We start from the raw sequence: 13,059 nt of genomic DNA, 5'->3' as shown, positions 1-13,059 counted from the left end.
CACAAAGACACGGGTCACCCGCGGGTTATAAAGGCAGCGTGGAGCCCACGGCCCGCCGCTGCACAGCGTGACGAAGGTTAGCCGACACAATGGGAAAGGTAAGGCTGCTTGTTTTGCTGTGTGCCTTTTGTGTCTCTGGGTATTCAGTCGAAACCGGTGAACTGGAAGCATTTCTTACACGTGGTATATTTTTACTTTATAATTTGACCCTCGATTGATGTTTCCAGATCATCTTCTACGAGGACAAGAACTTCCTGGGTCGCTCGTATGAGTGCAGCAGCGAATGCTCCGACCTGCATTCCCACTTCAGCCGCTGCAACTCCATCAGAGTGGACAGCGGTGACTGGATGGTCTATGAGCGACCCAGCTACATGGGCTACCAGTACTACCTGAGGAAGGGAGACTTTCCAGACTACCAGCGCTGGATGGGATTCAACGACTGTGTCCGATCCTGCCGTATGATCCCTACGGTAGGCTTCAGTCGGGCTGGTTTCACCCTAAAACCGCCGTTTCTATTTCATAACCCTCACACTGTCTTTTTTCTGCAGCACCAAAGCCCTCACAGAATGATGATCTACGAGCGCCCGGAGTTCGGAGGCCGGACGATGGAGCTGACGGACGACTGCCCCTCCCTGAGCGAGCGCTTCCATTTCAGCGACATCTGCTCCTGCAACGTGATGGACGGCAACTGGATCTTCTACGAGCATCCCAACTACAGGGGACGCCAGTACCTGGTGCGCTCCGGTGAATACAGGAGGTTCAATGAGTGGGGCAGCACGAGTTCTCGGGTGGGATCCATCCGACGCGTCGCTGTGTGAGGAAGGCGGATGTCCAGACACTGTCTATCTGAAGTACTGTCAATAAATCTATCCAATTACTTCAGTTCTGTCAAATGCTGCTTTGGTTTTCTTTGGGCTCTTTGGAGTTCAGGGGTTTGGTGGGTTTGCTTAGGTGACGTATTAGATCTCATTGTGTTTTGAACGTAGCGAGGAAGAGCTCAGAGCAGCAAATAACGAATGATGGAAACATCTCGGAGTCTTTTAGATACAGACACACACATGCACACAGTTTATGCCCAGCATGTTTATTGAGAACAGAGAGAGGAGGAAGGTTTTTCTGAAAGACTTCTAGTTGAAGTCGGTGATTCGCCGGAGCGAGCCGATCCTCGGACTGACACCGTCCCAGTCGCTGTATCTGCGGTACTCGCCGGGCCTCACGTAGTAGGGTCTTCCCCTGTAGTTGGGCTGGTCGTACATCAGCCAGTGGCCGTCGACCACGTTGCACGAGTTAATGTCAGACATATGCAGGTGGTCCTGGACGTTGGGGCAGTCGTCGCTCACCTCCTGCATTTGGCCGCCCATGTCTGGACGCTCATAGAGTCTTATTTTGTAGGAACCACGGTGCTGCAGGAAGCAACATTTATGAGTCAGACTGGTTTGGTTTCTCTCTCCTTGACTTATTATTATCAGCGTCAATAATCACCCTAATTGATGCTCTTTGGCTTACCGTGGGAATCATGCGACAGGAGCGGATGCAGTCGTTGATGCCAATCATGCGCTGGTTGTCGGAGTACTCCCCCCGGCGGAGGAAATACTGGTGGCCCAGGTACTGGGGCCTCTCGTACACCATGAAGCAGCCGCTCTCCACCCGGATGGAGTTGCAGCGGTTGAAGTACGTGTGCAGGTCAGCACAGTCGCTCACGCACTCATGGTGCCGACCCTGGAAATTCCTGTCCTCGTAGAATACGATCTGCAGAATGTATTTGTTTATTAATCAATCATCAACTCCCACTGGGAAAATGTTTTCAATCTGTATTTTCAGGAACAACACATAACGAGCTTACCTTTCCCATTGTTACGTTAGTTGGGGGGGGCCAGACTGACTCAATAGACGCTCTCCATGCCGCGGTCCTTTTATATAAAGTAGCTGTTTGATGGCACAGCATAAAGTATTGTCATCCAAATAGGTTTTATAACACAAATCTGGTTATGTATAGCAACGCAACACGGTGCGATGATCAGTTATTGTTGTCCGGTTTTCACATGTTCATGAAAACACAGCAGTGTGCTAGTGACCCCGGGGGTCAGCGCTCACAGCTCCAGCAAAACAAGCATCATCTGTGTCCTTTTCATCCATTCCTTATGTGCTGTGCCACAACAACATGATAATGAAATCTGTCATCAGGTAAAAATGTAAATTTGTTCAGTACTTACGTTATTGATCTAAAATATACAAAACTAATGATATTCCTCGGCTTTACCTTGCGGCTAGTGCTAAATGTTAGCACGCTAACGTGCTAAACTACGACGTCTAACGCCCTTAACATTATATCTGCATTAATAAACAGTAACATGTTAACATGTAGCTCAAAACACTGCAGTCCCCCAGTGCAGCCTCAAAGGGCTGCTAGCATAAACTCTTAGTGACTACACTAAACCTTTACATGCTGAGTTGGACCTTTGCACATGACATGATTTGATGTTTCTGGGCCCCAAGTTAGGCGTTTCAGGGGCCCCAGAAACTACTGACGAAGAGACAAGAAAGTGAAGAGTTTTGTCCAAAATGAGCATCTTAAATAGTATTTATGTAGTCGTAATGTTGTGCTTTATTAGTCCAATATTACTCACATCTTAGTCTCTGTTATCTGAGAAGTCCCTGTAAACGGTATGAAGCTCGTCACGCACAGACAGCTGACGCAGAGACACACAGTTGTTTTATGAAGCCTTTTGTTATTCTAGTGAGCATGCGTTTGGTGCTTTTGCCCCCCTGCCACGGTCTTGATCCCATTCACACAGATAAAAACCCTGATTCATTAATGTTCCTGGTCTAGACTCGCACATTATTGACCCCCCACACACAGGACTCCTGCATAAACACACCTGATTTAGTCCCGTTAAGTTTATCAAATGGCTTCCTCTTCAGCCAATTAACAACTTGCATCACAAGATGGTAAAACGTTGGCAGAACACGGTGACGCAATAATCCTGCGGTCAGTATTTGGCCCGAGGCGTTTGCTCGAGAGAGGCTATCATGTTGCATTATGGGAAATGTAGTAGTCAGCATTTCTGCCGCATGATCCATAAAATTCATCATTACTCTGCTGGTTTGATTTTGATCTGTTTTTGTTGCATAAGAATGCAAAACACAGCCACTACAGGAAGGAAACATTTATTATAACACACTGAACTAAAGCAAAACAAGTGAGTGTCATGTGACATTTAGTAGTACAGACCGCACATTTAAGAATATGTAAACAAATCACACATATTTTAGATTCTTTGGTTATACATTTCACTGTCAATAGCGGAGTTTGATCCCAAGACAGAATATATGGAGTTGGTAATACAATAAAACAAAAAGCACACTGAAAAATGAACATTTCACCTGAATTATGAGCACAAATACGTCAAACTGAACAAATATGACATAGAACATTACAGCATAAGGATTGAGTAGATTTGCAATAAAATATCCAGGGAAATATATTATTTAAAAAATAGATATCTTTCAAATGCAATATAATCCATATTGAATTTCAGGGCAGGTGTGTTAGAGATTTGGAAACAGCCCATTTAAACTATATGAACTTTTATAACACTAGAAAAGTAACACACAACCTTTTCCTCTAACATACATGTTCTGTGATTACAAATCTGTAATCTAATCTATTTTATATTTCCAAATATAAAATGATGATTCCTGATGTATAAAATTGCTCAGTAACCGGTACACATTCATGGAAGGATTGTGCTGTCAGAAACGGCTAAATATGCACTCTCACAATCAGCCTGTTTTATAGAGAATACATTACGTGTTCATGACGTTGTTTCTTCGGTACCGTTTCAATAATAAAGCTGCTTTCTCCTGGTTCTAAAGTGTTATTAATAAATCAATTAGAGCTGATAAAGGCCTTAGTCTAGTAACAATAGTGCAGACAAATTTCCATCATCATCTTACTGAGAAATGGATGAAAATCCTAAGAGGAGGATCCTAAAAGATTGCCCATTCATCTCAGTGAGCCTCAAACAAAAGGTAAAATGAGAAATATTCTCAGCTGCATCATAACGTGTCTGTGTGCATGTAGCTAACATAACGCTGTGAAAAGGGCAAAACATAAACAAAGTGTAAAAAAAGGGTTCAAGTTATGTTCAAGTGAAATCAGAAAGATGGTCGACCTGAGCTTGAACGTACTCTTCACAGATTTAAAGCCAAGTTTGAGTTTGTTTGTAAGGAAATAATCAGGTTTTAAAGTGTAATTGTTTGACTATTTTTTCGATATTGTACATTTTTAAGGTTTAAAATTGAATTCCAGCTTAAAGGTTTGTGGTAAAAAGTATTTAAATCTCCTGACTCCGTCACAGATCATTAACTCTGAAGAGCTGAAGACATTAGCTGAGCTCCAATAATAAGAAACCTGCAAATCTGAATAATCAGATTTCAAGACATTGTTCAGTCACGGCAGTTTTTGTGTTATCAAAACGATTACAGTGAAGACATTACTATGAATACTGTTATGTACAGTATGCAATGTGAGCCACTGCAACGTAGCGCAAACCTCAATCATCCAGCTGTATTACAGCATCAACACAGACACAGATCTGAGGGCTGAGAGTCTACAAGGTGGAGGAGCAACAGACAAAGTCTCTGGCTAAGAAATCACACACTGCATTATGTTGTAAGGCACAGGGTAGACAGTTGATAGATCATATCAATAGAGAGTATATTGGAGAAGGAAGAGTGACTAAACGGACATGAGAGGTCGTGTGTTTAGCCTACATGAGAGGTTGGTGAGTGTGAAGCATGGAGGCGCCTGGTGGCTCTGCTGCTTCTGGCAGGTAGTGGTAGTCCTCGTGGTGGATGAACCGGCGGTACTTTGGCATCCGGTGGACCTGCACAGGGGGAAACATCAGATTCTGTAGAGAAGAAGATGGAACAAAAGACTCAGTGACGGTTTGCAGAAATGGAGAGCGATACGCGAACATGACGGAAAACGTTGTTTTACCTTTCTAGGGTCGTGTTGCAGAACGATGGGGGTCATTCCGTCAGTTCTTGGAGGATACGACGGGTAAACCTGCAGCACCGTGGGCTCAACAAACTGCAAGAGAATGACAACACACTGAAGTTTACTAGTACTCATAAACTCAATATTTGTAAAGTTAAAAGAGCAAATCGGTTTCCAAACAATTACTTGCGGGAGTGGATTCACAGTGATCTGTACCTCTGGTGTGGTGTCCTCCATGACGGGCAGAGGAGGCTGGACGGGGCCTCCGTCAGCAGGCTGATACAGATATTCTGACGGCTGGGGGTACACGACTGGACTGGGGGGCATCGGCGACTGGATGACAAAAAACAGTCAACAACTAGCCTAATTCTCCTGAACTAAAAAAGAACAAACGCCTTCATTCCGCCTACCTGGACGACGTTCCACTGATACTGGTTCGGGGCACACTGGGACAGGGTGAAAAGGAAAGAAAGCACTGTTAAATAAAGTTCAAACCCATGCTGTTCTTGGTAAATGGTGACAGTGGATCACTAAAGGGCTGAGCTGACCTGGTGGTGGTGATATGCTGGCTGCTGGTAGACAGGCTGATGGCTGACAGGCCAGTGGTAGGCAAGAGGTTGGGGCATGTTGGGGCAGTGGAAGTAGGCCGCTCCGTTGTGGTAGATGTAAGGACAGCCTGCAGGTGTGGTCCCACAGGAGATGGGCCGAAGCATGGCAGAGTCAGGGGCGGGCACAAGGACACTCTTGGCTGCGAAAGAAAAGAGCCACAAAACAGTCAACCTACAACTATTTAGTCACCTTTAGTGGCCCAGAAACAAGTGGAGAGACGCCAGATTCCATTACTTTTATGCGTCATGTCAGTAAATATGCACCTTTCTTTCAACTTACTTTGTGCTGTAGCTTGCTGCCTACGGACAGCCTGACCAATGTTGAGCTTCTCGTCTTTAAAACAGATTCCATTAGCCTTTAATGTGGTAGTTGAGGGAAACGACGCTGCATTAGACAATAGATTTTGGCAGATAAGCTACATTATTATATGTGCCTTAGTTGCAAGATACCTTAATGGCCAATACTCACATCATGAAGGATTTTCAGAGCGTCATCTTGGCTCTCAAATGTAACAAAGCCATATCTGTTCAAAGAAAAACAGTTTTAACGGGCTGACAGCATCTATGCATCCATGACCAATGCTCAAAGGATAGAAAACTGTATACGACGACGCTAACTCACCCCTTTGATAGTCCTGAGCGATCTATCACAATCTTCACCTCTTTTACTGCACCATGTTGAGAGAAGACGTGTCGCAGGTCGCTCTCATTAACCTTCATAAAGCACATACACACACATTTACTGTTATATTACTCCATCTTTAGGGACACTTTACTCCAGATTTCAGACTAAATATACAGTGAATGTTTAAATTAGGAGGCGGCAGGACAAAGGGAAAGTATTTCGAAGGAATGATGGTAAAAGCCAAAAAACAGGTGGTTCCTGAACCCCTTCAATTTGTTACTTTTAACGCTGAATTTTGAGGAACAATTACAACAGTTCAGTTTCTCTATGCCAGTGTGTTTACTGCCCTTACGTTGCAGTCAATTCCCCCAACAAAGATCCGATTGGGGATAACGGTGCCGGGACGGTGGATAAAGGTGCCGGTGCAGCGGGTGTAGTGGGTCGGGCTGTCATCGTGGGTTCCTGAAGGCAACACTTCTGGGCTGGAGGAGCAGCTGCTGTTCTGGGATGGACAGCTGGATGTGAACTTAAAATGCAATTAAAAGAAGATTGAATCTGGTGTGATGACGTTCTTTCCCGCCAGAAAGGAGCCGAGTACTGGGACTTAAGGAGTACTAAAATCCCATTTGATGTACATAAGAAGAGTTTTAAACTTGCTTTGTTATGGCGAGAAGGACGCTCTGTTATTACTTTACACCAGATCAAAAGAAAATCACCACCATCCTCCATTTGCTACCAGACAACACGTACAGCCAACTTCTTAATCACTCATTGAAGTCCAACAAATATAATAATAAACAGGTACTTGGGTCTTTTAAGTCAGACAAGGTGGATGCACCTGCAGCCTGTAACGTTAGATATTCACAAAAATGAATCTTACATGAACAGTTTCATGAAGTTAATGTATACAGTAATATATACTATCGCCACTGTGGTGACATTACTGTGTACACTGCTTCACTTGAGATACTTGATTATAAATGTATGTTTTACCCATTGGTAAACTCTTTCTTGTAGCTTATTAGCAAGCTAGCTCAGACATAAAATTGAAATATTTTACACCAAAAAAAGGCTCCACTGTTTAATCACAAAGTTAAATTCCATGGTTAACTACTTAGTTGACTTATTTCGATATAATTCCCACTTTTTCTAATGTTAGCAAGCTAACGTTAGCGAGATAGAACCGTTTAAAATGACACAACTTATGCTAGCTACCCTGCCAGCAAAGGCGGTTAACGGCAGACTGCGCTCACCTCGTGCCGGTTATCTGCTTCCATGACAACATTCATCTCCGCTTCCATGGCAACATTCATGTGGATAACTTGAGTGACCTCCACCCGACCGACTCGACTCTGCAGTTGACCGATACGTTACCTCGCGCCGCTAGCCTCGCGCACAGCGTCACTCCATACATTAATCAAAGATGAAGCGTTACTTTACGGAAGCCAATTTCCGGCAGCAAAAATAAAAAATAAATGAATAATGAAATAAAGTATTTTTTTTTATTTACGAAAAAAAATAAAGAGAAATTATAAGATAGAAAGTCGGTTTATTCTTTCTACGCCATAGCTGCTTCTTGCTGAAAATCCTTTCAAGGGTGCGTTTGCTTAGTAGTACAAACCCACGTTTAAAGTAGCCTTCAATGTATTTCTATGTCAAATGTAGGGTAACCTATGCCAAAGAGCTGCTTCTATGACGGTTGTGTTAAAGTATCTTAAAATGTCCACTTTCTATCTCATAATTTTCAAAAAATAAAATTAAAATAACGGGCTTTTTAGTTGTCGTTTTTCGGAAATGGCCTTCCATACTACTTCCGGTGAAAAAGTCAAAATGTTGTTGTTGTTTTTTTACCTGTTATCTAGCAGCAGGTTGTATCTTTAAATGTATTTTCATTGTCGTACAGATGTCTTCTTTGTACCCCGAACAATAAAATGTTCAAACAGGGTTGAAACCAAGGTTTAAATCCAATATTTCCACAGAATGCAGATCAGTGCGCCGGCCGCGGCACGTTAGAATTAGTGACATAATTAGTTAAATTGATCACCTGTGTGTAGTTAGTCAAACAATAAAAAAACTTCCAAGGAGGTGAATAGTTGTATACGCTCTACAAAAAACAAATAAATCATGGTTTAAATTATAGTAAATATTTGCACACATTTCTAATAAATATTAAATGAATGGTAAATACAATAAAGAGCAAATAATTTAAATCTGAAAGTGTCTTGTAAACGCTCATTCTAGTGTTGCAGTACAACATACTGTCCACACAGGGGCGACATTTCTCTGTGAATAAAAATGTGCTCATGCAATCTTAAAAAATTAAAATTAAGGGGGGGTACAACTAAAGGCAGTTTCCTGTGACCAAACTCAGCACATGTTGTAATCTTCTCACCATTCAATTCGTGAATGTGACAGTATTTCACCCGTTTTTAAAGGAATATTGACCTATAAACTACACGAGTTTGTTCCTTTGGGTACATTTAGAAGACTATTTACAATGTCTTAAAATGTGTGTTTTTAGTACATTTCCCTTAAGATTATGAGCTCTTCATTCCCAACATTAGGAAAGCTCATGAGTGACTGCTCGCTGTGGGTTGATGATTAATGAAAAGGGATTTGAATAAATAAATGGATGGCTTGAGAGATTTCACAGGCGGGAAAATCCTCCGAAAAATCACGTTTATCCACAGAAAACAGTCAGAGCTACAGCACATCTTCACTCTCGAGAAGCCACTTTATATGTTGCATACAAGCCTCATGGAGCTATAATTTCTCTATGATTGGCGACAAAATGCTGTGAAACACTGTCATTTGCATCTTGTGCCCTCCGCCTCTTCCTCCTCCTCCCTCAGACCACAACAAAGCCACAGTACAAAGCCTATAAAGTGTCTCCAACTGAGAGAAAAGCCACCAGTAATGAATAAATAACACATAGCAGGAGAAACAGGATTAAGAATTTTCTTAGGTTTTCTATACTATTGCGGATTTGCAGCCGTCGTTTCAAAAGCGAATGAAGCTTTGTTTTGCACATTTCCCATCACTACAACCTCCTTTCTCCAGATTGTTTGTCCTCATCTGAGTAATGTGGGCCACGCCATTACGTGTCATTCATTTCCAGCTTTTGTTAATTGTCGGATGAATTTGCCAACGAGGTCTGCAAAATGAGAAGGGCATGTTTGATAATTACAGCAATTTACCAGCTAAAAGTCCTTTTTATACTCCACAAAGATTATTTGAGACACAGTGCTGTCAGGGCAACTTGACTGGCTGTTTGAGTTTACACCGAAAAAAACAAAAGAGCAATTTTATTTATTGGCTGTTTTAGATCTGCTCTTTTTGTATTGACAAGTTTCTAGCATGATTTCCTGTAATATTGTGTTCTTGTTCTCATTAAAAGTCTTTCATGTCTGATCACACATGCACGCTTCTGCTGTGCCAGGGTCACATTTCTTTGCGAAGAGTGTATGTGTTAAAAGCCTTTTATTACTGTGCTTCACAATGTAATTTACTTGACCACAGATGGGCATGGCATGGGACGTGTACTTCCCGTCTATTTTCTTCCCATTGGACACAAACCCCTGAGCTTTACTTCGTGTTTCGATACATTCTGTTTCCTGTCACTCACTGTTGTTAACCAGAAACGTCAAGATAATATGAGTCCCCAAACTGACACGTGTTTTCTGATCTGATGCCACCATCTGCAGGCCATCAAAACCATTACAAACGACACGTCAGATGTGTGGTTTCTCCTGTGAGGACAGACTTTCCCAAAACCCTTCCTTTAAATCTTGAGACTCTTTGAGCAGACAAATCGAAGAAATCGAGGTCATGTATCGGGTCAGACATGCATTTCCCATCAAGAAAACGGCCATCTTGCCTCAGTCGGTCAGTCAGTCAGACAGTCGTGGAGACAGAGGTTGATGAAAAATGAGCCATAACAGAAGGGTTCGACTCTGGCTCTGTAATTACTCTACAAATCTCTGATTTCCCCTCCTTCATCTCCAGACTATTTATAGCTGCCGCATTCCTCTCAGAGAATAAAATGATCTCTTTGAGACAGTACAATGCCAGAAATAACAGGTTAGGACAAACATTTGCTGAGGCGTGGTGGGCCTGGCTGACCATTACTGAGTTCCACTGTGGTTTCAGTCTACTGGGTTTTTTTTTCTTTCCCCCTCGTCCATTTATTCATCTGTTATTCTAAATGGCAGTGGGTTTGCTGGGTAAGATGTGATGGTTTAACAAAAGAGCTCGCATGAACTGCGATGGAATCGCTTTGTATTCGGGCAGAGCACGGCCAGGTCGGCCGTTGTCTCTCATTAGAGGGAACACACACGCACACACACACACACACATACACACCTTCATGTCTGCGAATGCTCAGGTGACTACAGGGCTCAGACCTCCCTCTTTGTGCTCCATTTTGTTTACGTTGCAATCATAGGACTTCACCGGCAAATATGATCAACTTAGACATGTGGCTTTGAGTGTGAATATGTGTATATGCAATCACATGTGTGTGTGTGTGTGTGTGTGTTTAGGTTATCAGAGGAGGAAGGCTTTTCTGTCGACTGTGTTTCTTGTCAACTTTTGTTTATCATGACAAAACAAAGATCATGTGTCGCCTGCGTAGCATCCAGGCTTCATATCCAATGTGTTCCCACCGGTATTCATAACCATGCTGCACTGGAGATACATTTTACCACACATTTAAACAGATGTGTACAAATGGCCATTATGCTAACTGAGGCTAATTGTAGCTATCACAACATCTACCTACTCCTCTTACTTTTACTCTTGTGGACTCTGTGTTCAGCCCTTCACAATAAGAATCGATTCGGTGCATTTCTGTCCAGTGCCCTAATGTTACTGCTTCCTTTAGCGGCACATTCCCTGTTTCTTTATTATTTTGAGCAGGCCTATGCGTGGCAATCGGCTATGTTCTCAGCGCCTGATAGATGGCAGTGTAGCATGGCTGAGATATGAAGCCTTTGGAGGGTTTATGTCTCTATGGAATAAGATAAAAAAAACCTTCACTACGAGCCAGAATGTGTTTTCACTTCACAGGTGTAAGAGAGTTGATATAATAAGCCTTTTCCACAGCAGACATCTTGACTTGTCATAGAAGGAAAAGCACAAGTGGTACTAATACAATTATATAGCTTCTAAAACAACATTTAGTCAAACAGCTGATACTAAAACTACTCTCTCTGGCTTTCTCCAGTGGTTGTTTGCTCTTTTGTGAAAATGCTTCACCACAATGGTGTTGCATTCCACAGCGACACCCGATGATTTCTCTAAATGTAGACCTATTATTTAGGGTTTTATATGCTGGGGCCCTGGCTATAGTTAGTGGGTGTGTGCTCACACTGACCTACGATAAAGTAAACACACTCAACTGGGCTCTGGCCAGTGAACTAAAAGTGAAGCCAAGTCTCCTTTGCTGTTTCTTTTATACCTCCCTTCATTCCTCTTTGTAGCAGGTACAACATTGTGATCACCACCCATGAAGCCAGGTTCATGGAGTCACAGCTGGAGCTGATTTTATTGTATCTGTGACTCTTAATACAATACTCTTTGGAAAATGTCATCTGGGAGCCTGACTGGTAATGCTTATTTATTTTAGGGGTGTGGCACTACATGAAGTATTGTGTTCTGTAAAATTGCAGAAAAAGGTTACATATAGTAAGTCAGGGCCACTTCGTTCCTTTTATCTACTGTTGAATCAGGCCTAACAGTCCTTTGGGATCAAAGCAGAGAATTGCCAATTGTAGCTGTACTTATTTACTAGTTCATGCTCTATGTGACATTTTGAATAAAACATGGTTCACGGGGGAGAGTGACATAGACTGAGGGGATGACAAGTCGAGTCCTTCTGCTATCATTTTGGATGCGGGATCATGAATTATTTGGCAGCAGGATAACACTAATTTTGCATTAGATTCACGGCCCAGTGCACCTGCAGATTTTCACCCCCAACACACACATTTGTCGCCCTGCCCCTCCTGACACCCTGTTTGTGCATCGTGAATGTAGGTCAGACATTTGTGTACGTGTGTGTCTGCTTGTGTGTGTGTGTGTTTACTGTATGTGGCAGAAAATGGACGCACAGTGTGCTGCGGAGGTCTCCTGACACAACTACAAATATGAATCAACACACACAAACACACACACACACGTAATCCAGCGGTAGGTCAGTTTAATATTTCATTTGGCTGATGGACGGCGTCTGCTGCTCTGTGAGCCAAACATCATTACAACACACTAAGTGACTTAACTCTAATTAGAGCTGAAAATCACATTAAAGCTGCTCTGTGATACAGGAAGTAACTCACCTTTTCCCACCGCTGGTTTGGGTTGCTTTTTGAAATGCGTGTGGCGCTTTCAGATACGGTATTAAAAGGTGCTTTACACGACACTTGGAGCGTTAATATAGCTCCGTGAGCCGAGAATGAAGTCGCTATTGCTCTGTGTGTGTTGTAATCAGAGCCACACATGCTTTTAGTGCACGTTAGCGTGCTCTAATACGCCGGTTACAGCAGATCACACTGTCCCGACCCACGACAGTGTTTGCACCGTTAGCGCTATTAGCACCGTTAGCTGCGAGCTGCCGACTAAACCGTCGTGGTCATGTCAGACATTTTTCTTTTAACTTAAATTCCACTATTGCTGCTAAATGTTAACTCTCAGCAACAACTACACTAATATTCATGAATCATTTTCTTTTGTCTTAGGGGTGCAACTTAGAAATAAAATAGAAGCGTAGATCTTTTGTCAGTGATCCTGTGTGTTTTGGATGTGTGTGTTTATGTGTATAATTTATG

General features: G+C 42.6%; 3 protein-coding genes across 3 annotated transcripts; 1 reads left to right on the top strand and 2 right to left on the bottom strand.

The window, feature by feature from the left end:
- The first annotated feature begins 15 nt into the window (after window positions 1-15).
- LOC116386044 (gamma-crystallin S-1-like) lies at window positions 16-893 on the top strand. The gene is made up of 3 exons (XM_031852003.1): window positions 16-98; window positions 228-470; window positions 549-893. The coding sequence occupies exons 1-3, from the start codon at window positions 90-92 to the stop codon at window positions 816-818; spliced, it is 522 nt and encodes a 173-aa protein (XP_031707863.1). The 5' UTR covers window positions 16-89; the 3' UTR covers window positions 819-893.
- Window positions 894-1,080: 187 nt separating this feature from the next.
- LOC116386042 (gamma-crystallin M2-like) lies at window positions 1,081-1,863 on the bottom strand. Its single transcript, XM_031852001.1, has 3 exons — window positions 1,844-1,863; window positions 1,507-1,749; window positions 1,081-1,403 (listed from the first exon to the last, which is right to left on the bottom strand). The coding sequence occupies exons 1-3, from the start codon at window positions 1,850-1,852 to the stop codon at window positions 1,128-1,130; spliced, it is 528 nt and encodes a 175-aa protein (XP_031707861.1). The 5' UTR covers window positions 1,853-1,863; the 3' UTR covers window positions 1,081-1,127.
- Window positions 1,864-3,166: 1,303 nt separating this feature from the next.
- LOC116386135 (protein boule-like) lies at window positions 3,167-7,548 on the bottom strand. The gene is made up of 10 exons (XM_031852139.1): window positions 7,489-7,548; window positions 6,588-6,761; window positions 6,233-6,324; window positions 6,080-6,134; window positions 5,891-5,966; window positions 5,552-5,750; window positions 5,413-5,452; window positions 5,219-5,335; window positions 5,003-5,095; window positions 3,167-4,913 (listed from the first exon to the last, which is right to left on the bottom strand). Exons 1-10 carry the CDS (start codon window positions 7,546-7,548, stop codon window positions 4,773-4,775), a joined length of 1,047 nt encoding a protein of 348 aa, XP_031707999.1. The 3' UTR covers window positions 3,167-4,772.
- Between the last annotated feature and the right edge of the window lie 5,511 nt (window positions 7,549-13,059).

The sequence above is a fragment of the Anarrhichthys ocellatus genome, unplaced genomic scaffold (assembly GCF_004355925.1).
Source record: "Anarrhichthys ocellatus isolate YVR2014 unplaced genomic scaffold, GSC_Weel_1.0 scaffold12, whole genome shotgun sequence".
NCBI classification, from domain to species: Eukaryota; Metazoa; Chordata; class Actinopteri; order Perciformes; family Anarhichadidae; genus Anarrhichthys; species Anarrhichthys ocellatus.
The sequence above is the reverse complement of the archived record's forward strand: the minus strand, read 5'-3'. Positions and strand labels throughout refer to the sequence as shown.